General features: G+C 34.3%; 1 protein-coding gene across 3 annotated transcripts in view; it reads left to right on the top strand.

Moving 5' to 3' along the window:
- The window catches only part of Pask (PAS domain containing serine/threonine kinase), a 148915-nt gene that overhangs the window by 96988 nt on the left and 24555 nt on the right, over positions 1–27372 (top strand). For all 3 annotated transcript variants that reach the window (XM_081755504.1, XM_081755505.1, XM_081755507.1), the window contains 6 exons: positions 3844–4004; positions 5208–5378; positions 9496–9618; positions 11839–11979; positions 15568–15767; positions 20532–20665. In XM_081755504.1, coding sequence (XP_081611630.1) covers positions 3844–4004; positions 5208–5378; positions 9496–9618; positions 11839–11979; positions 15568–15767; positions 20532–20665 — 930 coding nt within the window. The remainder of the gene's footprint in view (positions 1–3843; positions 4005–5207; positions 5379–9495; positions 9619–11838; positions 11980–15567; positions 15768–20531; positions 20666–27372) is intronic.

Below are 27372 nucleotides of genomic sequence, written 5' to 3' on the forward strand. Positions count from 1 at the left end.
CACTACATCTATCATATTATATGTACAACGTATGAAAATGATTGTTTAAAAGTACACAGTTACATATGCATGTCCAGACAAATGAAGCCCAAGTAATAAGTTATTTTGTTTACTATCCTGTGATAGGTTACGGGTTCGATTTCGTACCAGAGGAAAATATTTAACAAGAGCTTTCATGAAAATCTACTGGCAGTTATACGAAACGTATTCTAAAGATTTTCACAATTGCTTTATATGAAAACATTTAAAAAACTAGATCATGACAACCAGTTGGCATAGAATTATGCAGTTTGCACGCACATGTTCATAATTCATGTTTCTAATTGCTAAAGATAGCAATTAGTATAGGAATACAATATTTCTAGTAGCGCGTTTGATATTGTTCGAAGTGGTGCGAAAAGTCAGTATATACTATCACCTGCAACAAATTGACAACACCGTGTAAATGCGATTGGCAGCCCACTCAAGGCCATGTAACATATAATTTGAAAAGTGTTATAAGTAGTGAAATTCTATAACAAGCTTTTAGTTTGAATGTTAATCCTGCTGATCGGTTTTCGTCACCAAGCAGTATCAGGAAGTTGTGTTGTATTTTTTAAACACTTTAAAAAAAAAAAAAAAATAATCCGATCGTGATTTGTTGTAAATTTTCCGTATGTTAGGTTGCCAAGTTAGATAGTAGGAAGTAATACTTGTCTTACTAAAAAGTGCAGGCTTTATGATATTGAGCCCGAGTTGGGAAGGTGACAAGTGAACATATTTTGCTATACAAAGTGTATCAAAAGTCTGGGGCCATGAGCTAACTCCGTTATGATTAAAAATACAAGAAAATTGAAAGAAAGAAAAGGTGTTGGAAATAGGTGGTTTTCAGTCAAAAATGGTGGAATTTTTCCAGTTATACTAGCCGCTTAAGCCCTACACTGATAAGGGGCCCTATGTTAAATGGAAAAGCTACATTTCCAGTTTAGCGAGCTGTTCGAATGGAACGTAGTGGCACGCAAAATGACACAGAGAACTTGCACATTTGTATCAGGGAACATAAAACACTTCGAATCCGTTTCCCAACGAAACTATATTGTTGGTATGGTGAAGACCCAAACACTGAACAGCCTGTATACTTGTGTATTTTCACTTATTAATGTCGAAAATCAGAAGTAACTAAAGGTTATGCGTCAAATGCTTCATAATAGAAATGAAACCGCTAAGCTTCATTTCACGCTGTACGATAGAATTTTAAACTACAGGGATCCAATATTGAAACCAGAAGTGATAGATCAACCCGGAGATAGAATATATTCTTGGGGGGCTACGTATCGTTTTTGCTTTGATTTGTGAGAATTCCAGTACCTAAACATAAGTAATTATAAAATCAGAAACATTTTGCTTGGTATGGATATGTTTGTCAGGTCATTAACAGGGTTCACAGTGACCTTGGAAGTCAGGGAAATGTGCGTATTTCACAGAAATCAAGATTATTTTTTTCTTTTTACTTTTTGCTCACAGAAGGTGTGAAGAAAACCTCAAAGAACCAATGTAGATGCAAAAAGAAGATAATTAGGTTATAAAGCTATAATTATCTTAATAAAGAACCATAAAGAAACGTAAGCAGCACCGAAAAGTGTTGGAACTTCAATCTTTGAAAATTAAAGAATAAATAAAATCAGTGCAAATACTATAGAACAAAAGAATATCAGTTTTCTTAGTTTTAGTAAATCAGAGATAAACCAAATTATGATATATGTAGACTTGTTTATATTTGAGTATATTTAGAATGCCGAGATGTTAGATACCATTAGTGTGTAATTATTGTTTGGTATTAGTGCTTTATTGTATTATTCCGAATAGAGCAAGTTTGACACATAATAAGCATTTACACTTAAAAAGGTAACCTTATTCTGTATTTAAAAAATGAAATAGAGAGCGCTGGATGGGTATGGAGATGGTGGCGAGCGATTAAAAATGATCCAGGGTTACCACTCGTCCTGGAATTCCTGGAAAACCTGGAAATGTCCTTGAATTGATTTTGTTCTGGAAACATCCTGGAAATGTTCTTGAAAATGCATTTCTGCCTTTAAAATTTACAGAAATACTGAATATCAGATTTTTCATAATTATAATGAAGATTTTAATTGATTTCTATTTTTGTTTGCTTTTCCTGTTTTTGTGCTGAATAATAATTTGTCATGATCCTGCATGTGTTGGTGGGCTTTCTTTCAACAGGGTGGTTGGCTTGGAGAACTTCTGTCTTCTTTCATCCATAGTCTCAACTCATTCTTGGATGCTGTCTTCATTAGCACTATCCTCCACAATCTGTGCTTTGTACTAATATCAATCCTTCATAATCAGTGTATTTTCGCAACAGTACTTACTCTTCAGTAAAATTTCATATGAATGCTATTTCATAAAACAAGAAGAAAGAGGTAAGTGAAAATGTACAGCAGCTGCAGGGAAAGAAAGGAAAATTGAGGAAACAAGTGAAGCTTTGGAGACTGAAGCAAACCAGCTTGCACATAAGCAGAGCAGAGGTCTTGCTTTACTTTATTGACAAAGTCAAATGCTGTTCGTAGAGCAGCCTCACTAAGGAAGAAAAAGAAATTATGTCTATTGATGAGGAAATCACGTAACTTCATACTCAGTTCAGAAACTTGTAATATAATTCTTTTTATTCTCCTAATTATACCTGTCACACTATCACGTAATGAAGATGCCATGTACAAAAAATAGATTTTTGTTGTTTGTAAATTTGTTCAGTACACAATTAAAATGGCATGTAGAAATAATGAAAATACATGTGCTGGATGTGGGTGGCTTCAAGGGGAGTTGGGAGGGGGGAAAATACACTCCGCGTTGTGTATTTAATTATTGTGTATTAATACTGTACTTGCATTAATATTCACTGCATGAGCTACTGTACTTTTCATTTCACTGTTGTAAGTTTTGAACCTACAGTTGCAATCCTGTTATACCTTCCTGTGGCGAAGTCCTGGTAAATTGGTGATTTGTCCTGGAACTTTTGGGGGCAAAGGGAGTAGGAACCCTGATGATTGTTTCTAAATCTAACCATAAATGATACCGTAGTATTCTCACATCAGAGAAAATTTATATAGGGTAATCAATGCTAGAATTTCAGTGTGAACTTTTGTTAATAAGAGTAACTTCCAGAAGCTCTTTAACTTGTCTTCGGTTAGTATTCTTCACTCTGTTAAAAGAAAGTTATGAACTGAAGGCAATATATAAGAAGTGAGAGGGGGAGGGGATCTACCGATTTCCTTTGCGCTATATTCTCCATAGGTGCCAACTCAATGAATATTCAAGAAATGAATAAAGTGCGAGACTGAGCCGAGAATCGAATATAGATATTGAGTTTCATATGCACAATCGGATCTCTGATATAACCCATGTAGTCTGAAAATATTAGCACCGACCTCAAGAGTGAAATATATATATACGTATATGCGAATGTTCGGGAGTAGACTGGGCAACGTAGAGACTCGGCTGGGATTCCCTGCTCAGTCCAGCACTTTCATTCCAGCTTTATAAAGGCAATGTGTTAAATATATGTAGTATCCATTCGAAGTAGTCTTCAGGGTAAAGCTGTATATTGTCCGTTCCTACAGAGCAAAATAAATACATTTGTGTCGAATATCTGTAGATCTAGTTCTTTCTTTTAATGTGTTTTATGGATAATAACGTACATACTATGAATACCAAACCATCATTATTTCAATTTGTTCATGTAAATATAAGAACCATACTTGCTTGTATTTTGTATTTCGTAAAATCTTGATCTGTACTTTTCGGGTATAAATAATGAAATAATTTTCCCCTAATTCTTTTCCTCAGATATTACGTATCAGATACGCAGAGTGGATTTATCGACAGGGAAAATCGTATATTGTGTTTGGGTAACACGCGATGCTGATGAGCTGGAAGCTGGTAGAAATTGTTGTAGCATTACTCTTGCATCAAGTGTAAATAGCACAGTCGATAATTCTCTGGGTCAGGTAAGCATTATTTCAATAATTTTCTATTATTTAAAACTATTATGTAATATATTTTATCTTCAAAAGTAAAAACTAATGCTCAGTCAAAAGCTGATGTGCTTTTATAAGAAACGTTGTACAGATAATACATGTTACAGAATTCTAGGGCTTGTAGTGGGTACTGAGTAGGGCACATTGAGAACAGGAACCCATGTCTATAAACATACTGTTTGTCTGCTACACGTAAAACAAGTATGAAAATCACATACGTCTGCTGAAAGATAAAGCCTAGCTCTGCCGATATCACCTTCAAGGAAACACGTTTGTGAAGTTAGTGACTTGCATAGTTTCCGAATCTACATATACAAGTGGCTCTATGTCGATATGACATATACAAACGTCAATGCATACACTGTACCTGGAACGCATGCTCGAATATCCATGGCACTTGTTGACTAGCTTCCGCTACGGACATTCCACACTCAAGCAGAACTTCCTTGTACTGAATAGGGTGTCATAAACTAGATTCTTCGTGTGCCTTCAATCCATTTTGTAAGTCAGGTGAGCGGGAGGTCACGAAATTGAACCACCTCAGCTTATCTATCTGCCTCTTAAAGCTTGGTTGGGATGATCTCGAGCAGCACATGCAAAATGCGGCAGTGCACTGTCATGATGGAACCGCATTTGTTGGCGAATGTTCAGTGGCATCCAATAATTCAGGCAACATATCTTTTTGCAGGAAGATCAATTATGTGCACCTTACTGTCTGGAAGAATATATAGCCCAATCAAACGACTGTCCAGTATCTCACACCGTACTACTCACCAAGTGAATGACTATTCTGTGATATATTCCCATACACGCTTCCTTTCAAGCAGATAACACTTATAAACACAAACCGTACGCAGTAGCAGGGAGAAGGGATAAGTAATATCAGGTGATCCATGTCGATGACGTCATTACTTCTCCCCTTTTGCAGTGTGGGGTGGATACAGTACACATGATGTATTTTCAGGTTTGTATTGTTTTTGAGTTCCGTGGCAGGTTCCTATTCTCAGAACAAATACAAACTTAGAATTCTGTAATATTAATAATCTATTTTGTTTACATACTAATTATAATAAGTAAATAATAGCATTATCATCAACTAGTTGTTTTATTAAATGTAATTCAAATAGTTCCGTCAAAACATAACTCTAGAATATACTTTGTTTTTCATTGCAGGTTATTCGTAGCTGTGCACAACAAACTAACGCACCATCTAAGAGTTTTGCTTCCGCTGAAGAGGACCAAATGTCAGGTGATTATTCGCAGAAATACACGACGTTGCAGCAAATAGGCAAAGGAGCTTTCGGATATGTTAAGATGGCATATCGAAATTCAGACAAACTTCTGGTAAGTTCTGTAATTACTTTGAAATCCGTATGCTATTTATCGCAAGTGTGACTTGCAGACAAGAAATATGTTAGACTTAGCATTTTCTTAAACATCTCACACGTCTGACCACGTAGCTATACAATATTGATACATGTCAAAGTTCGTAAATGATTTTGTAACAATAAAAAGAGGAAACATTAATCTTTACACACAATTGCTTTTCTATAGTTTGATAGATTCGGTAACACCTACTACCTTTTTCAAATCCCATGAGCCGGAAGAATCAGAATGTAATGTCTTCTTGTGCCCTCTTAATGTAAGTTGATCCTTAAATGATACTCCTGTCCATTTGCAATTTTGTGTGGTCCTACAATGACACTAAAATTTCCTGAAAGTTTGGAAAAGAATATTATATACAAAACTCTTCTGAAACAACTTACAAAAACATTATTTATCCAAAAAAAAAAAAGTATGCCATTTCCTTTGTCCAGATTTATTGTGGGTTATTAGTTCTTACAATTCATACACATTTCAACAATTCAAGAGTCCTTGTGTACTTTACATCCTTTCGTTGTGAAGCATTCAGTTCTTTAGACAATCTCAAGATAACTGATTCACTTCCTTCAGCATCTCTGATGCATTCCTAATTCTGATCCCTGTATTTGTTTTAGACATGAATATGCGACTTACTACATTCAAACTTACTTCGTAGACACTATAATGGACTAAGTCGCCTACAAAATAGTTTTTGTACCCAGTGAAGTACTTTTTTTCGCACTTTTTAGATGATTGAAAATAAATTTTAAAATGGTATTTGTCCGGTATTTTCTCGAGTCTGTGCGTTAACCTTAACCATAAGGGAAGATAAACATTTATCTGTAGATTTACTTTGTAGTTTATTGTGATTTTTTTTTTTTTTTTCGTATTATAGTATTTTTTCGTGACCAGATTGAATATTTCAGTTGATTTTCAACATATTATTTTAACAAAGCACTCTTATATCCTTAAAAAAAAGATTGTTCAAACATTAAATTTTATTTTACACGAATGTGCTGATTTGGATAATGGTACGCACAAGATGTATATTGATTTTTAACTCTAAAATAAATTATTTTCCTTTTCCAGTTCCATGTTAAATTTGATTTTCAGATATGAGACACTGAGTTAATCTAGAATATCTTATACTTCTCAAATATAAATTTATCGTCTGTAAATCTGTAGTGCTTAACAAATTTCAATAGATCTTTTTGTAGAATTTTACTTCCATAATGGTTCATAATAATATTCGCTAAAATTGTGAAGAATTACCCATAACTAACCCTCTCTATTGGTTTCTAAATTTTGGGTTTAAAAGGTAAAAAATTGTTTGTAGACAATTCAAATTATTTTATTAATTCACTTAAGAACAGTAAACCTATTGTCTCTCAATCAGTAGAGTGTGCATTCATTTGTTAAATTCAAAGGTATGAGTTTGAATATATCGACTACGTCAACAGACACCAGTTCTAGCTAATTCATATTCACTAGGGAGCATAGATCTACTTTTTATTTTTGACTACTTATAGTATACTTAAATTTATTGATGTTTCGTAATAACGTTTCCAGTTAATCATTTGGCTTCCAGATAAGTGGCGTGTTTTCTGTCTGATATTAAATATCTCCAGCTTCTTGCACTTTAGGTAAACTGTAGAAGTGCGGCAACGTCTACAGAGTTGCTTTGCCAGTTGATCATCAGTCAACCACTATTCATCTAGCAAGTTAATTCACTAATCATCGCTGTTGATTTTAGCCAAATTTGTAGTCTAATAGTGAGCCTATTGCCCATGTTCGATTTAATACATCAACCAATATCATATGAAGGATATCACAGAATTCCTTATTTAAATTTTTATCGTCGGTTGATGTTTCTAGTGCGCTTTTTAATGTAAACAACATGTCTACAATTCTTATGAAAATTTTGTTTTAGAGGTATCTTCAATTATATATGCAGCTTTTTCCACTGAACATATAAAATCCAGTAATCATGGCACTTCGTTAAGAATAGTAAAATCCTTTAAAAATGTCATTTAATATTCGGAATTATTCTATTAAATAAATTGAAATATAGTTCTATATGTGATAATTCAGATGTAGACATTATATTATCAGGAAATTGATTGCCTTTAGTGCCTGTCAATACGTATCACCGTTATTATCTGCTTTCCGGATTCTTTTTAAGCAGGATAGTAAGAGTAATATGGTATTAGTTGTAGTTCAGATCGAAATTTAAGTAGTATGTCCCGCGTATCATATAGCTCGGCTCTGAAAAAGGAACGTTAAAAGTCAATCTTTCAATCATTTGTATTGTACTTGTACCCTACCTACCCATTCAGTATGCCAATTTTAAAGGTTTTTCAGGTGTCATACATGCACCTGAAAAACCTTTAAAATTGGCACACTGTTTTACGCCTGAAACAGATAGTAAGGTACCCATGAACATTGCCTGTGCCTCGGCTGTTTTAGCAGAAATACCCTTTTCTTCTTTAAAAAATGAAAAAATAAAAAACCCTTTCGCATGCTTATTGCCTGAACAAGGTACACACAGAAAAAGAACGTGAACTCTAAAAGACATGATTACCGCCTGTAAGGAAGGGCGTAACCAGCGGTTGCTGCAGCCCCACTAATTTCGCACTCAGTCGGTCAAATATTAATATCGTGGATTCCAGTAATATTAACACTGTTTACGTACGTTAAACAGGAGCGTCATAGGGGGCTGCCGGCTCTAGTCTCCCGTTGATCTAACAACTAATATTGTCGCAATACAGAATCAGACTTTAAAAAAACTTGAAACTATAAAAAAGTTTGCAGCAAAATATCTTTAAATCTCATTCGTATCAAGAATATTGCAGAAGTTTCTTGCATACAGGCAATGTACAATACTGTTTACAACTCCTCTCCGTAGGAGAACAGTCTGCATGGAAATGATCTTTCCTTCTTTGAAAAGCTGTATATAGCACCTGTAAGTATCCTCTTTCATCGTTTGTACCCATTTTCCCGGGAACATGCCTCTCCATGTTATAGGCCGTGTATAGTGCATGTTACATTTCCTCTCCATAATAAATTAGAAAGACCTTTTCGTTCTTGAGAACGCTATATTCCGCACCTCTACATGCCATACTTTAACCATTGTACGCATTTGCCGGAATCATGCCTTTTACATGTTGGCCACACAGGCAATGTACAGTGCATGGGAGAAGTAATTACACTGGGGAAATGTCATATCTGTACCTCACATGTACATCAATATCCAAAATTATTGTCGCATGTCTATAAATATGTTGTAGTAGGAATATAATTTGATAACGAATTCGCCCGGTATTTCTTATAATGTTAGGATGTGTATAATCGGCAAAGATATGTATGTGGTAAATTTCATGTCAAAAGAGCAGTAAATAAGAACAATAAAACGAAAATAAATCTTTCTTGTCCATTTAGCAACATTTTGTTTTACTCATTCTAATTTTCGTATTTATATTTTTTTTCCTGTGAAATTTACCACAAATATACATTTTCGATTGTACATATAGTGTCAGTATTAAAAGTACCCTTCAAAATCACTATCAAATTATATTCTTACAAGAAGACAGTTTTATATATATGCGACAATCATTTTGAACAAAGTGTACATTACCTAAAACATGTGTAGTTCAGCTTGTTTTCAAAATCCCACTTATATGCTCAGTATGACATACATGTGCACACAACAGGCGATGTATGGTTCACTTCTATAGCCTGTTTGCTTATTTAAAAAAAAAAAAAATCACGTAAAACTACATGTTTCTGTATAAAATTATGTGCCTTCCATTCGACCTATATTACATATGCATTTCCAGGTAATGCTACATTGCCTGTTTTTCCAAAATCTTCATAATAATAGGTAGGATTTTCAAAAAAGTGCGTGGTATGATAACTAAGTTTCAATGTGAATGAACCACTTGTAACTTGTACCACTGATTAAATAAGTAATATTCCCCAAATATCTGAGTGTCTATCTATTTATTGTTGTTATTTATGTATAAATAATATATGTTGTTGATAGAAACATTGTCAACTTAGATCATTCGCTGATCAGTAACATGACTATCTCTTGTTGTAGGTTATCACAAAGTGTATTGAAAAGAAAAAAGTATACCAGGAATCCTGGGTTGATGATCCTGTTTTAGGAAAAAGAGTTCCTTTAGAAATTAGTCTGTTACAGACTCTAAAACATCCCAATATCGTAAGTAGATTACGTTATTAACTACTTCCATTATTATAATCTCTGGAAATTTTATAATTTCTTGTAGAACTAAAGTTCTGCAGTAATTACAAATTATTTAGTCATTTACAAAAGAAAATTGCAGGTAGGTACATGTACAAATTGCATATATAATAAGCAGATTGTAAATAAAACTAACTAGCAGATTTGAGAACGTAAACAAAAGTGTTAAGATCTTGAACTGTGTAAAGGATCAAGTATATATTGTAAAATTATCTACATGTAGTTATTATGTACAATTCGAAATTTTGGAAAGCAACTGCAAACGTAATTTATAAGTAAACTTAACTAAAGTGTTTGCTGTTTTTTAATAGTAAATTGTATTGAGTAAGGAAATCCACTAACAAACTGTGATCATGCACGCATACAAACTGGTTGAAATTGTTAAAGAAATGAAAGGCAAGAGAGAAAAGCTACACAATTTTTATTATTACTTTTTATTTATTTATTTATTTATTTATTTATTTATTTTTTTTTTTCAATCAAACGTGAGTGCAAAATATGAGAGGAAACCGAGAAGTTATTACCCTCATCATAATAGATGCGTGCTAGGAATCTGCAGTTTAATCCACGGATGCGTCCTTTACATTTTACCTCGTATTGCCTTATATTTTTATGTTTATGGATCAGTGCTCTTATGCTATCCGTATAAAAGTCTACGGAGTTGGTGGAACTCCAGGTTTCCGCCACATTAATGACCACCTCATCATCCGTAAAACGCCTACTCCACAAACGTTTCTTTATATTTGGAAAGATGAAATAATCAGATGGAACTAGATCAGGTTAATATGATAGGTAGGGTAAAAATTCGTATCCACATTGGTACACAAAAGTGAGTGTTTCTGCTGCTGGTTGTGCCGGTTCATTGTCCACTAGCAGCAACGCGCCTTTCGAGAGCAAACTCCGTATCTTTCCTTTGATAGCTTCCCGTAACCTTACCATCAAGTCTTGCGATTTTGTAACTCCTTTGTGTAAGTAATCCAGTCAAGATCACACCCTTATAGTCATAAAACACAGACAACATGATTTTGCTGGATGAATGCAGCACTTAGTTTTTTGGAATAGGAGTATGTTTCCTTGTTTTACTCTTTTTTGTTTCGGAGCCAAATAGATACATCTAGCATTCATTCATAGTCACTAATTTATTTACAAAATCATCCTTGTTCTTATAGTATAGGTCCAAAATGCTTTGTTGGCACTGCAGACGTTGCTGTTTTTGAAAAGATGTAAGCAGGCCAAGAATCTACCTTGTTGCCATTTGGCTCATATGCAGAATATCGTGTAATATGGAGTGATCAAGCTCCTTACTGATGTTCACCTCCCTGGCTAATAATAGTCACGCCTCTGTCTTCAAACACTAGCTGTTCAACTTTTGTTATCAAACCTAGGTCTGTAGCCGTCAAAGAACGAACTTCTCTTGGGTCCTGTAGACTTGTGTGACCACATTTGAAATGTCTTTTCTAGTGTATCACTGTCATTAGATAGACATTTCTCATACTCGGAATGTGTCGCTTGTGCTGATTTTCCTTGGAGATAGAAAAACTTGGGTACTTGATTTTGTCCATCATGCTATCGCTCCATAGTTTCCTGGCTGTGACGTCAATTCAACAGGACCTGTAAAGATAGAGAGCACACATGATAGCATACATGATAGCGAGATATCACCTATCTTCCTACAAATGCTTATAATATTAACATATCTCTGACGTGGTGAGGTTAAGAACTTTCTGTCTTTTCGCGTACAATAATGGCTATATCGAGTGATCCATATTTTAGAAAATGGGTATTCTACCGAAAACTCGTATAAATTTTATGAAAGCCAATAACAAGCTGTTAGAAATAAAATTTACTGTGAGTCAGATATTAAGAAAATCAACTTGAAAGCTATTAAATTGATCTCAATGCAAGGATATTTTCACTTACATGTAGGTTATTAGGAAAGAATTTTCAACACACACTAGTGTTCGTTTTAAAGGATTATAAATTCACGTAACCTTGACAGAACTGTATTAACAACGATACAATCTTGCGAGGCTAGCGGTGTTAATAGCTGCAAGTTTGTTTTACGCATTTCATAAAATTTAGCTAGTTCGTTGTATCCTGATGTAATAGTACAAAATTGTAGTGCATACCAATGAGAATATTAGCTTACATTCATATTTGATGTACTTCTTCTTTCAGGTTCAAGTTCTTGATGTGTTTGAGAATGAAAAATTCTTCCAAATGGTGATGGAAAAACATGGCTCTGGAATGGACTTGTTTGAGTTTATTGATCGAAATCCTAACTTGGATGAACCTTTAATTAGCTACATCTTTCGGCAGGTAAAAGTCAGTTATATATATATTAGCTACTACTCTACATGAACACTAATTTTCTAACACATAAAAAAAAACAGTAATATGAAAATATAATTAGTTAACAATATACATCTGCCCAGTTATCTAATCCAGTTGCATGTATAACATTTAAACGTGTAAAGCGAAACCATTTTTTAAATTAGTCACGTAATAAATTAATGATTTGTATTTTAATAAGCATAATATGTATATTATCTAGTATAGATCTGTATTATAATAGTACACGTTAAGCTGCATATCCACGTCTCATATAGCCTCTGAAAAGTAACGTTCAAGTCCAAAACAACAAAATTCTGCTAGTATGGACAGACTAGGGATTGCTAAGTGCTAATATGACGAAATTTGTGAATCTCTTGATTAGTAGATGTGATCGGTATAGGCTCCTTTGTTCTTTAAAGAGGTCTGCGGTAGCTCAGTGGTAGAGCATTCACTTCTGATGTGTGGAGTCCCTGGTTCGATTCCAACTTGCCAAATGGACTTTGGGGTGGACAAATACCGTTTGCATGGGTTTTCTCAGTCCTCCCGTTTCGTGTCACTTTTCATTCCACCATTTCGTTCACGTTATCGCCGTCTCCCTTAGTCTGGGAGCAGAGTTGCGGGACGTTAACCTTAAATAATATCAGCCTATAAACCTCTATACTTTTGATTAAAGTTACATGAAGATCAAATCGATATAGGATTTACCTCGAAGATGTTGAACGTTTTGTTCTGAATAACATATATTCGTCGGTCCGAAGTGCCCAGTAGAAAGATCGAGGAATCTGCGGCTTTCAAAATCATGAAGTGTGAGATTCTGCTCCTATTGTGAAAAATGCTCCATTGTATGAGGAATATAAAATATACGAAAAATATGATTCTGAAAAAATAAATAAATGATAAATTTTATTTCTTGATCTATATGTTGTACTGTTTTATACTTTTATGTGAATTATTACTGTAACTATGTAACTAATAACTGGAAAATAACTGCTAAAATGAGGTCTATTCAGAACTATCATAATGTGGCCTTTAAAACAAGAAAGGTTCCCCGTCCCTGGTCTAGTATTATTATTTTTTTTTACCTTTGTACTTCATGAAGGAGCTGTTCATGGTTAATATTTAAGAGCATCATTATGTTTTGTTTATAACCATTATACAAGTAACTTTTATGATTACAGCACCAATGATCTTCATTCAAGAAATAAGGAAATTTTATTATTATTATTTATTTATTTAGATCTGAAAAGTATTACGTCTTGAAATATTTAGATTGGAACTAGTTTGAAATATTTATATTCATTCCCCTTTTATCGACAGTCACACTAGAGAAGTTATACTCCTTATAAGTATAAATTTGTACTTCCCACTGTCCTCGATGGGGCAAACGGTGGCTCAGCAGTAGAACGCTGACCTCTGATATATGGGGTCCCTGGTTTGATCCCTAGCTAAGTAAGTTTGTGATGGACAACATTGTGTCCATGAGTTTTTTTCGGGGTACTCCCGTTTCCTACCACATTTTCATTCCATCAACTCTTCCATCATCATGCATTTGCCTTAGTCATCCGTCTCTCTCAGCCTAAAGAGTATAATCGTGGGACGTTAAATGAAAAGATTTCATTTCATTTTTCCATTGTCCTGGAATATTTGTACTGGAAACTCTTTCAATATTTATTTGGTATCTTTATGAATCCGTTTTAGAGGGAATTCAAGTTTTTTTGCGTTGCCTTACATAATGTTTTATTATGTTCTATCTAATGAACGTTATCTCAATGTAGTAACTATATGTAAATTTATTAGTTAAATGAATATATATATATACAGATCATTCACTATTGTTGAAGTTAAAAAAAAAATTAGTTCAGATTATTTGCATACAACTTTCATTGTTACCACTAAATCATTAAATTATTTAAGGTTTAAAGGACGCCATATCAAAATCGTTTTTAAAAGTTGCATTTTATTGTTGAATTTTATACCAACATAAATTTAAGAAATTTGGGTGTTTGAAATTGCAAAATCTTTCATACATAATGATAAAAAATAAAAACTCTGTGGCTTTTTTATTTTTTAACTATTAATGTTGTTACCTGACTTCCTTACTTAGTTTTGTGTCATAAGTAAATGTTTTGTCTTTGAGTTTTACAGTTTTATTCTTCATGGTTACTTAGTTTAATCAATAGTATTTTTTTTCTAACTTGTAGGGTTAAGGACAGAAAGTTACAATAATAATAATAATAATAATAATAATAATAATAATAATAATAATAATAATAATAATAATAATAATAATAATAATAATAATAATGTAGTTGAGTTTTGTTGATTTTGTATTTTGTTAGTACTAAGAATTTAGCAATTAGAATTATACTATGGTTCTTTCAATAAAAGAATTTACGGTTAATCCGAAGATTAGTTACAACTTTTGTCAAGGAGGGATTAAATTGCTTCTCATCCAAATCACATGCGATCTACAACTCAATAAACAAGGAGGGGGCCGCGGTGGCTCGGTAGAGCGTTCACCTCTGGTGCTTCAGGTCCCGGGTTCGATCCTAGCCCCCGCCAAGTGAACTTTGTGGTGGACAAACACCGTGTGCGTGAATTTCATCGGGGTTCTTTCGTTTCCTCCCACTTTCTTTATTCCACCATTTCATTCATTACTTATCATCACCGTCTCCTTTAGTCTAACCGTCATAATCGTTAGACGTAAAGATTTAATTTCATTTTCATTTCAATAAACGAGGATATGTTTCAGTTTATTTGTAGTTCAGTTGGACGTTTTAGCTGCACCAGTTGATTGTGCTGGGCTGACGAGACCATTCCATATCCTCTCCAAAATTCTAATACGTGAGTTCTACTCTATATTTATACTAGAAATGTAAAAGATAGTTGTACGTATGTGAAAGTCCTTTCACTAGTCACTGTACGATTTAACCTCTACTATAACGATGTAGAGCAACAGGTCTTGCATTGACTTAAATTCTGACAAGTACCAGTGGCGTATTTAGGAGGGGGCCTCACCTGGCTCGAGCCCCCCTCCATTGAGTACAAAGGTTTTTTTTTTAATATACTTGTAGCGATAAGAGAAAAACTCACGAAATTCTTATCTAACGTCTCTTGTAGAAATGCAAAATAAAGGCAGCAAACTTGCAACAGTGTGACCCATCCCTCTCCAACTCCCCCACCACACATACACACACACACACACACACACACACCAAAAAACACTTTTAACAAGCGAATGTGTTATTGCAGCGGAACGCTTTAAAGCCCCAGTCCAATTCAGCTCTTGTGCATGTTTGTTAATATATATATATATATATATATATATATAAAATGTGTGTCTGTGTGTAATACCCATACTTGCATATCTGGATTCATGTTAAACACAAAATAGGCCTATGCTGTATTCAGTTTTGCCCCAAAATTCCCTCCCCCTTCCCGCCGTTCCATTGAAAATTTCTGGACACGCGCTGACAAGAACTATAAAATTCATGAAATCAGGAGCTAAAATACCAAGTTTTAAATCTGCCAGGATGCAGATGTATGTTTATAATGTGCTCTTTCTTTTGACAGATTGTGTCTGCTGTCGCTCATTTGCATGCTCTTAATATTTTGCATCGGGACATTAAAGATGAAAATGTCATTATTAATGAGAAGTTCCATGTTAAATTAATCGATTTTGGATCGGCCACATTTATGAATACAGGAATGCATTTCTCAACTTTCTATGGAACCGTGGAATACTGTAGTCCAGAAGTACTTTCAGGCAACAAGTAAGTATGCGTTCTTTACATGGCATTGAAATGCCTTAATGCATGTCACTAATTTCAGCGTAATGTTATGTTATAAGTATCTTTGCATGCGAACAGTGAGTTTCATTTCATATTGTGAACTACGGCACACTTCCAAACTGTGCAAGTTCAATACTGAAACCGGAAGTCGTAAACCTGTAAGTTCAGGTTGAAGTACAGCACTAATATCAGACATGAAACTTGTTCTTCGGACGCTGGATCCGGATCAAAAAGCCATCCATTACCGTCTTCGGTGTATGCAGGTCAAAATTGAAACAAATCGGAAGTGACAAATTTCTGCCACTTCCGGTTACAGAAAAAGAGTAAAGTTTGAGATGAAATCTGTCCATACAATATTGCATCCATAACAAAAATCTGCTTCTGGATATATCTTACCAAGTTTTTACTGTGGTGATCACAGGGGCGGATCCATGGGGGAACGATTGCCCCTCCCCAGAAGAGGAAACTTTCTTATTTTATATATAAATAAAACCCATCCCAGAGTTTGGAGCTCTTATCTTAAAAGTAGCTCTAAGCAATATTACAATCCACCTCCCGCAGAAGTCCGCCCTGGATCCGCCCCTGGGTGATCAGCGGTGGAACTGGAAACTGTATACTTCTCCCACTTCTGGTCTGAATAGACAGCTAAAGTTAGAATTAAACTTATTCTTGTGGTGCTGAATCCATATCAAAAAAACATTTTTGGCTATCATTTCCGATTTTGTTCTTTGGGGTCAGTAATGGATGTCTACCATTTCATGTTTTAGTAGACACAGAAAGGAGGAAACAGAACCCTTTCTTGGGAGGCTGAATCGATTGTAAAAAACTGCTTTTCATTATCTTTTACCATTTTTGCTCTTACATATGTCGACAAAACGGACCACAGTGGTCCAGATTACCTGAGACGTGACCAAAATCTCTTAAATTGAAGCTTCGATTTAGGTACTTTTTAAGACGCTCAATGGTCAGTTTGGCATCTTTACTGTTAGAAATGATCGTTTTTGAGGGTGAAATACGCACACCTGACTATCGAAACCGATTTCGATCTAAGCGTCAAACTAATCAGAACTGGGATCTCGCTCAGATTGCTTCATCTCCTTGTGTTAGCAGTTATTCTAGATTTTTTTTAAATGTATTCAACGAGTAAAAGTAAGTAAATTTAAACTATGTAAGTAAAATGTAACAAAATTTGATGAAATTATTGGAAGATTTACAAGATCGGGTTTTTATCTTTTTCAATTTCAATTGCAGAAAATATGCAAAAGTCAAAAAGTCTTATGAGATCCCACTCTTGAACTTTTTTTTTTTTCAGGTTTGTTAAATCATTCCTTATTTAAAACAAAAAGTAGTGCCCCCACTTTTCCAATTTTGTTCTAAGTTTTCTGCGTTGATATATCGATTTTAGGCGCAGATTGCAAGCTTAAATTTTGTTTGATGTAAAATGAGTAAATATATTGAGTAAAATGTAGTAACAAATTTATTTTTGGCATTACTTTATCTAAAATTCAAAATCAGCGATCTAGGAAGTTTTCAATACTGACTTTTCTTGAAATAGAGTATTTCAAGTTTGTCGTGTTTGATCTACCATTTTATGTTGTCTAGGAGTAATATAAAATTCGAAATCAGGGACCTTGGAAACTCAGCAGTGAAAATTTTTATTGAAGTTAAATTATGTTCCACTATGAGTCCGCCAGTTTGTTCTTGTGTTCAGTTCTTCAAGAAGAAAAAAAAAGTATCAAATTCGACACCAATGATCTTAAAAGCCCATATGCACTGTTTTAAAAAGACTAAGTTACGTTTTCGACTTCCACGTTTTTGATAGTTGGGACCCTTGTGCAATGGACGTTCTATAAGATTTCATGTCTTTCCGCATAGCATAGTATCGGTATAATGTTAAGAGCGCTGCCTTCCGTATGTTTTCACTTCTTTCAAAATATTGTAGAAAGCAAACAATGATGTTCAAATGCGTCTGCGTAACTGTCTAGTAGCTACGAAATACTACTAAATAAACTAGTCAGCAGGGTTGGCTGGTTTAAACCAAGGTGGTTTAAACCTTGGTTAAAACCAGCTTTAAAAAAAAATGGTTTAAACGAAAAAAAAAGAAAGTAAAATGCTTTAAATCGTATGAATTTAATGGTAACGTTTCCAAATATCAAACCATCTGCAATAGTTTTTATCTCCTTTTTAACCTTTTAATCAAGGCATCCCATGTTCAATTCTCGGTCGAACCCCAACCCTTTTTTCAAGTGTAAACCAAGTAGCGATTCGGATATGACTTCAAGCGAAAGTCTTGTTCATACCTCGGTATTACATAAGAATGTTAAGCATAAAACACACGAAACAAAACCAAATTATAAGCCAAAATGTCTGTTGTTTCATAAAGAAACCAAGGTTGTAATAGAAATTGGCAAAATTTACCGACTGCTTACGTAGCTTCCAACATTAGCTTTGATCGGACTTTCAGTTTTAATTTAAAAGAATGATATGTACATACTAAATTTGTAAATTAATACCTCAGTTTTATCGTACTGATTATGATACGTTGACCATAAAACTTTGCATACCGAGCAATAACGGAATTTTTTCGTTATTGCTTTACATTTAAACTAATAACAGGATTTTCCCAGTGGCTAAGGCGGAAGTTTCCCGATTTATATATAATTCTGTATAATGGTTTCAATTGTGCAACTGTTTTATCTTTTTGTCCTTCTGAAATGACCCTTGACAATTATATTAACAAGTATGTAAAGATCAATACAACGTATTTTTATCAGAAGTCCTTCGTGAGTAAGTCAGCAGACTCAACGCATTTGTCGCCAATTAGTCCCGGTTTCGATTCGAAATGGAGAACAATTTCTCTCGGATGTAAGTTGAGAAGCGGTTTGAATTCAGCTTTAACCTTATATGACCCCTTCAAGCATAACTCCGTTGTTGGATAATAACACCACGGCGAAACAAACTTATTTCTGTTCATATGTAATATAAATACATAGAGCAAATTATTTAAACCAAGAAAACCTGGTTTAAACCAAAAAAAAAAAAAAAAAAAAAAAAAAAAAAAAAAAAAAAAAAACGGGTTTTTTGCTTTTTTCAATAAAAACCATGGTTTTTACCAACCCTGCTAGTCAGTGTATTGCAAAGTCTTCATTCTTGATTTAGTTCATCAACTGAATCTACGACGTTATAGTTTATTTCAGGGTGCGGTTTTTTTTTTTCTTTCTTACAGTGAATACACCAACAACATAAATTGTTTAAAATATAGTATTTTCTAACGATTCTAACGATTGAGGAAAGAAATTTCAGTATTATTTAATTTCCACAATACTTTGAAAAAGTATGTAAAATAAAGACAGAACTAATGAACTCCAACACCTGATCATTATATGAGTTAGAGACCGGAATAATAATAGTGGTCTTCTTCCTAACTTACCATAAATGAAACAAACTTTAAATATGCATAAACTCATAATGTGCTCTGGGAATCCTAGAAGTTTGGTTATGGTCCTAATAAGATTTTGGCAACGAATCTACAGCTAGCGAGTAATGAAGAGCTTCAGCTTCACAAATATTTGTAAGACCGAAGCTCTTCATTATTGTCTAGCTGTTGAAGGCAACAAGATTGGTTGCCGAAAATCATGGGGAATATAACCATCCTTTTAAGATTTCCAGTGCATATTATAGTTAATCTTAACAAAATGTATCATATTGTATATGTTTAAAACTTCAAATATATTCAAAGGATCTTCACACAGATTAAAATTTCAATACAATTAATTTCCAGTAATACCCCAAACTGTTTTCTCCTTTCTGAATAATTAGTGGTGAAACTAACTGAATAGAATTACAGCCATCACTGATTCTGATGATTGGACTGATTTTGTAATCTTCATACCTAGTTCATGAGCACAAGGTATGTTATGTACAAGATATAATTGTACAGGAACATGAACTCTTAATTTGTTACACAGTTGAATTCAAAAGTGTATTCTGACTGTTCACGTCAATCATAGAACCCTAAAAGTACTAGCAGAATACTCGTTCTTCGCACGGGAAAAATCTTTTTCTTTGGACATAAAGGGCTGAAATTTGGATTTAAACGGCATCGGAAATGTCACTGCTCATCTCAGCGACCCCGAAAACGATGGATTCGACACTAATTCGGGGTCATTTTCGATCGTTTTTATATATCTCTTCTTCCCTCAAGTTGCGGTGCTGAATCTGGATTTCAACGGCATTGGAAGTATCACTATTGATTTAGCGACCCCGAGAATTATGGATTCGACATTAATTTCGATCCCCCCTCCCCTAAGTTGTACCGTCAAAGTGAAATGATAAAAACTATACCTGGCCCGAACCTCATCTGAATGGTAAATTTGATCGAGATCGGTCTCGTGGTTCAAGAGTTATTAAGTTTTATTAATTTTTATGTATCTCCCCTCCCCCGCCCCTACGTTGTACCATCAAAGTGAAAGGAAAAAATCATCCCATTCCCGAACATCATCTGTGTTAAAAAATAAAAAAAAATGTTCTACTTTGGGGTTATAGCTTTTTTTTTTTTTTTTCTAAATGTGTGGTAACGAAATAATACAATTAAATTGGTAGAAGTCTGTGTATAGTTTTTGAATACTTCTGGAAATTAGGTGAAATAATTAAGAATAATTCATGATAGCTTTGTTTAATACCAGCGCTCAGTGATCATTATACAGTTACTAATTTTTTTTTTCTTTTTCGTTTTACGTGAAATAGATATGAAGGGCCTGAATTGGAAGTATGGTCTCTTGGTGTTACGTTATATATAATGACATACGGTGAAAATCCGTTTTTTGATATTGAAGAAACAATAAAAGCAGAGCTTCATCCACCTTTTGAAGTTTCCGAAGGTAAGTTAACCGGTAATAATTGTTAAATAATTTATAAAAGCGTAGTGTGTATTGACTTAAAAATCAGACAATCTGGATTTTCTTTTTGGTCTAGGAAATTTGGTGAATTCTGAAATTCCCCATTTTAGCGAATGGTCGCAAAAGCTGATTTTCTGATAGAATTATGTCACCGTTAGAAAAGGACAATAGATTCAATCTGCTAATTAGCAGTGTATTTTGCTACACACATAGTACATAAATAACAATTTCTTCAAGTAAAATAAAAACTGTAAATTATTATTGGCAAAGGACATACATTTAAGCGCCATAGATTTTACGATTTTTTCGAAATTCACACATGAAAATTTACCCTTAAACATGTTACTGTGTTCACTTCGATATGATCTATTTACTAAAATATGCCTTATATGTGGATGATATTTTAGTTAAATAAAAGTAAAAATTTCAGAGTTAGTGATAATTTTAGGCTGTGTTACATTCTACGCTGTCTTCTTGCTAGTTCATAATGGAGAGCTTAACGGGTACATATTTTTAATATATTTCACGTCAATAAGTGACGTGGTTCTAGTATAACATCCATTGTTAGGTTTACAAAGAAATCAGTTTTTTTTAATTTTCTGGGAAACTGAAGGAGGTTTTACATTCACCCGTATCATTTTGTTGAGATCAATTAATTCTATCAATTGGTATATATATATATATATCTCATTTTGAACTTTTTTTTCGTTAAACACTAATTGTAGAATTTATTAAAATAACCATATTTTTATATTATTTTTTAATAAATGCAGATTTTCCTCAATTGGCCTTGTGATATGATATTTTTCAATATATTTTCTTGCATCAAATCCCCTAATAGAGTGCATTTAGTCAATGCTTTTTTTTTTTTTTAATTGCAATGAGTTAAAGAAATAGTGTGAATATATGGACCTTTTAATTGATGATACCTTTATTGCGTAGAAGAGCAGACAGAAACAAGAGACACTAACTAAATGCTAAAAAATCGATTTGGAAAATCTGGAATTTAAAAATAAGCTCTTAATAGTGTTAACAGTCTAAAGCCTCGGAGTAGAGCCGAAGACTACTCATGGACTACTCCGATCCATGACCCATATTAGCAGGTTCAGTCTATAGCTGTCTGTTTTTACCTCTTGGAAGAAAATACTGTAAGGAGCAAACTCATGAAAAGGAACGCATGCCTTGGTATGCCATTTGGTCGTTAGAATATGGAAATGAAAGCAAAAATAAAATTAGAATGAAATGGAACTAAGGAAATAAATTGTTGCCATTTACCGTAATAATTTTTGTCAACAGCGAAAGAAGGAAGGGAGTGAATAGCAGTCGGAAGACGAGAAAATACATTTCAGCAAAGGGATTGGTCCTTATAATCCAATTATCTTTAAAGAGACCATATAAAAATTGGAACATGTTGGCAAACTAAGTTCGGATGTTTACTTCAATGAGTTTTTTTGAAATACACGTATCAAATGTAAGAGACTTCCGTTCGATATGGTGTCGTGCAGCGGTCTCGCCTGACTTCAATTGAAGAGCACAAAATTTGAGAAATCAGTGGATTTTTAAGTAGTTTGACCGGAACACGAGTCACTACCCTTTCTATAAGAACCTTACACTGACAGAACGTTTACCTCTTGAGGACATGTTCTTTTTGTTCCAGCTTTTTTCCTCTCACTTTATCTGTTTGAAGGCGAAGGAATTCACTGAAGTTGAGCAATCATTTTCACCAATGTACAGTAAACATGGGTGGGTCGCAATCTATGTTCTAATTCTAGGCAAAACTTAACAGTTCCATTACCGAATTAGCGTGCTTCCATATCATTGGTACATGCATAAGTTCGCATTAGACGCGAACCATCACCATAAGCTAATTGTCAACGGAGAGAAGAAAAATAAATCCTCAATAAAGACAAGTTCATTGCTGTGTGAACATCTGTTAGGTAGACTTCTGGTGAGAACAGCTTCTTAAAAAAGCATGTAAATTTTACTTAGAACAGCACATACTGAAAGAAAAAAATCTACAGAAAGAGTTGAAGGACTTAAGTAAATAGTGATCTTGTCAATATAAGGTTTGACTTAATATAGGGTCAATCCATCTGAAGGACCATCTCCGAAAATTATAAAAATTTGAGTGTGACGAACCGTGTGCATGACTAAGTCAATAACATCATTCACGTCGTATGTAGGAGTGTTCCTGAATGACAGCCATCTTTGTTGTCGGCGAAGTGCCAATTTTTGCATTTGCAAGTGTTTACGAAAACTACAGTTGCTCAGGACGTACGAATCAGACGAACATCAAACAAAAACGAATGTTTAGAGGAGAGACTGAGGTACACGGAGAATATAAACTTTTGCGTCTAAATAAATATGCAGGGTTCCAAATCAATACATGAAATCACCAGAAAAGTTACAGAAAATTACACTTTTAAACAGGCTGTATTTTGGAATGGCATAAAGTGGAGGGTTCATAAGTTTTGTGCTGAACACTATTGCATGTAAAGAGTCTGTAGAAATATCCACATCTATGATACTACTGGTACCGTAGATTTATGGGAGTTCGAAAAATGAAGTTTGTGATTTTAATGCCATTTTTGGGACGTAATATCTCAGGATGGCAAAGTGCTAAAAATTGCTGCTTATGCCACAAAGTAATTCTCTATGTGAATAAACTATTGCGAAAAAATCATGACTGATATTACATGGAGAAAAAAGTAAGGACATTGTAAAAACGCGAAGAAAGCACATGCGTGACGATGGTCTTAGCCGGGAAAATTTAAATGTTTGGATATGTTTCATGCTAGATCTCAAAACTATGCATGGTGTAGCAATTAGACCGCTTGTTTTTATGTTCAGTTGTGCAAAAGCTTGCGAGTGGCCTTTGTTCCATCGTTTTAGCTCCATGATTTTTGCCACGTCTATATGGCAAGGAGGTTAGGTCCCCCTTGCACCCATGACACCCATCGTCGAACTGGACCGCAGTGTTAAGGCACTTAATGTATCTCCAAAGTGATATTGAAATCCAATCCATATTACGGAAGTTAAAATGTTCACAAAGTTGCGTTACATCTAACTAAATATAAAATTATAGAACTGACATAAAATAAATTAAAAGAGTACTTCCGATTGAGGTAGAAAGACGAAATTTAGCATGATTGTAGCTTTCAAGTACTGCCATCATGACTGTAGCCCACATGAAAATTGCCAAAAGTTAATATTTTTAATTTTTAGGGGGTGTAAAGGGAGGATTAAGAAATTCTCCATGTTATTTAAATAGGCCCTTTTTATACTTATAATCTCATATTTTAGGTACTTGGAATTGGAATAAAAACTTTAAATTCGGTATGCTTGTATGTTTAGCGCTACTTAAGTAAATAACCAAAAATAAAGGTTTTCAACCGTAGAGAGATTTCATGGAAAACTGAAAGGTCTTTGCAATGTTATTTGTATGGGGCATCTTCTACACCACAAAATGTTTATCACTTCCGGCAGGATTAGAATGATAAAATTTGGCATGTTTGTACACTTCCGGGACTAACCCACAGGAAAATTGCCAAAAGTGAATATTTTTAATCTTTAAGTTATCTATTGGGGGATGAAGTAATTCCCATCTTATTTTGATTTTTTAAAAAATACAAAATCTTATCTTTGAGGTAGTTGAAATACGAAAAGAAACTTAAAATTTGGTCGAATTGTAGGTTTTAGAGGTTTGAAGCCGTAGGCCAAGCAAACACGTTGGTCTGGGGGCGGAATTCCCTGGTAGCCAAAGGCTAGTCTATCCTATATAACGTAACCTTATGAACATATTAACTCCCGTAACTGGGATCGGATTTAAATGACACTTTGCTGATACATTAAACGCCTTAATACCGCGGTCCAGTTCGACGATGTGTCCTGGATGCAATTGGGACCTAACCCCCTTACCACATAGACGTGGCAATCATCAGAGCTAGAAAGATGAAACAAAGGCCACTCGCAAGCTTTTGCACAACTGAACATAAACAAAAGCGGGCCTAATTGCTACACCATGCATAGTTTTGAGGTCTAGCATGAAACATATCCAAACATTTAAATTTTCCCGTCTACGACCATCGTCACGCACGTGCTTTCTTCGCGTTTTTACCATGTCCTTACTTTTTGCTCCATGTAATATGTCTTTTTTTTCTGCAATAGTTTATTCACATAGAGAGTTACTTTGTGGCATAAGCAGCAATTTTTAGCACTTTGCCCTCCTGAGATATTACTCCCCAAAAATGGCATCAAAATTACAAACTTCATTTTTCGGACCCCATAAATCTACGGTGTCAGTAGTATCATAGCTATGGATATTTCTACAGACTCTTTACATGCAATAGTATTAAGAGTCGGCGGGACTCAAGTGACCTTGACAAATCGAAGATATCAGCCTTCCTCGCAGTGCAAAGTGTTTCCTTATTTTGGCAACAGATGGGGTTGTTGCTGAAATGTCAAAGCAAATGGCACCCCTCCTTTTCCTTCGTTTTCCCCTGCATGTGGTCAAAGTTGGACAGCGCAGGAGGGGATGATTACGGCTGTAAATGGGACAGAAGAGTGAAATTCCTTTCTTTTGGCTAAGAGAGAAACAGAACTGAAGAAAACAATAAATAAGAGGGACCAACATGATATCAGCCGTCAGCTCCGTGTCTAGAGAGCCACTCAAATATCTAAATGTGACAATGGTCACAAACATACCATAGAGAACTAAAGCACTTATCGCCTGCCTCTTTCTCAAAGGATTCTACCTATGGTAAATAACAGAATAGTGCGGGAAGTCTCTCATGTAAAATGAAGAACCATGCCAATATTTAAAATAATAATAATAAAAAAACACGAAAGAGTCGATATTCTAATTTATTTAAAGCCTTCGTTTTTTTTTTTTTTTTTTTTTTTTTTTTTTTTTTTTTTTTTTTTTTTAAACTTGGAATTGAAAGGCAGAAAACCCAGACCAAGATCTGAAATGTATTGACAATGTGACTCTTTTTTAGTGGAATCAATTTCCTTATTTTCTTTTCAAAATATGACCACCAGATTTACCCTCCCTCTCGCCTTTACATTCGAATGGTCCTGGGTTCGATACCAGTGGCTGACCATCCTGAGTTTTTCCTATTACAACAGGAAAGGGCCGCAATGTTACATTCAGCCTTGGGGACCGGCTTAGGACAGGAGGGAGCATGGACTGCTTGATGTTGGTTTTTATTTGGGGAAATAGACCACTTCATTAACAATAGAATTAAAAGATGTGTCACTCATGTCCAAAATTATTGTCACATGTCTATAAATATGTTGTTGTAGGAATATAATTTGATAACGAATTCACCCGGTATTTCTTATAATGTTAGTATGTGTACAATCGGAAAAGACATGTATGTGGCAAATTTCATGTCAAAAGAGCGGTAAATAAGAACAATAAAACGAAAATAAAACTTTCGTGTCCATTTAGCAACATTGTGTTTTACTCATTCTAATTTTCGTATTTATAATTATTTTCCTATGAAATTTACCACATATACATTTACCGATTGTACACATAGTATCAGTATTAAAAGTACCCAGCAAAATCATTATTACATTATATTCTTACAAGAAGACAGTTATAGATATGCGACAATCATTTTGGACATGAGTGTACAAGGACGTAACAGGTGTTTGTTTCAAACATTAAATAAGTGTTCGTATAAATTGAACTTATTTCCTGACGTCATAGAACTAAGAACTGTTGCAGAGCACCGTAAGTCCGGTGACAATACAATATTCCATTGTTACTTTCATACTTTGCAATATATCTATTTATTTTTTAAAAAAAATAATATATTTTAATTTCAACTTCCTTATCCTAAAATAAATACTAGCCTTTAACCAGCCCTGGTTTCCCTAATTGCATATCACTTTAGGATTTGGAAAATGTGTCCAACGAATAAAAAAAAAAATGATAAAACACCTTTTAAAGACATTCTTTTGTTAATCAATTCCAACTAAAAAGTTAAAAATAATTTTGTTTATGCAAGACTAAATAAAAAGAATGGGGTGCGTCATTTTAAAAATTTATAAAGTAACTGTAAGCCTATATTAGAGCGCATGCCATTCTTTTTAGTCGCATAAACATTTTTTACTTTTAAGTGCGACTTGATTAATAAAAGAATGTCTTTAAAATGTTTATTATTATCTTTTTTATTAATGTTAATGTTTGCGTCCTTGGCATAGGGTGTTTATTTTGGTAAGGTACTGTATAGTGCGTTTCTATACTACTAGGGTATATTAAAATTTAGTTTCCTATGCGTTATTGCATACATTAAACAGCACTTTTTTTTTTTAAAGAATTACTACCGAATATAGAATGTTTCTCTGCTAATAGGAGGGAGACAGATTGAGGGTACCAAACACCCCTACCGTTGATTGAGAAATATTTCGACACTGACGAGCAACATCTACATTTGAATTTGAATGTTTTATGGCCTTTAGACAATTGATTCAGACCAGGAAACATGGGGGACAGAATGTTGGAAACAAGTAGTCCAGTCTCTAGTTTGATTGCCTGGAATGAGTAAAGACTTTTCCCTCCTTGGTAAAACCTGCCGGAATTGGAAACAATATCAAAGAAACACTGCTTCGAAAAGAGAGGGATCAAACATGCATAAATAGATAGTCAGAGTCGGATTTAGGTTTAGTGGGGCCCCAAG

This window comes from Thermobia domestica, chromosome 4 (genome assembly GCF_964235325.1).
Source record: "Thermobia domestica chromosome 4, izTheDome1.hap1.1, whole genome shotgun sequence".
NCBI lineage: Eukaryota > Metazoa > Arthropoda > Insecta > Zygentoma > Lepismatidae > Thermobia > Thermobia domestica.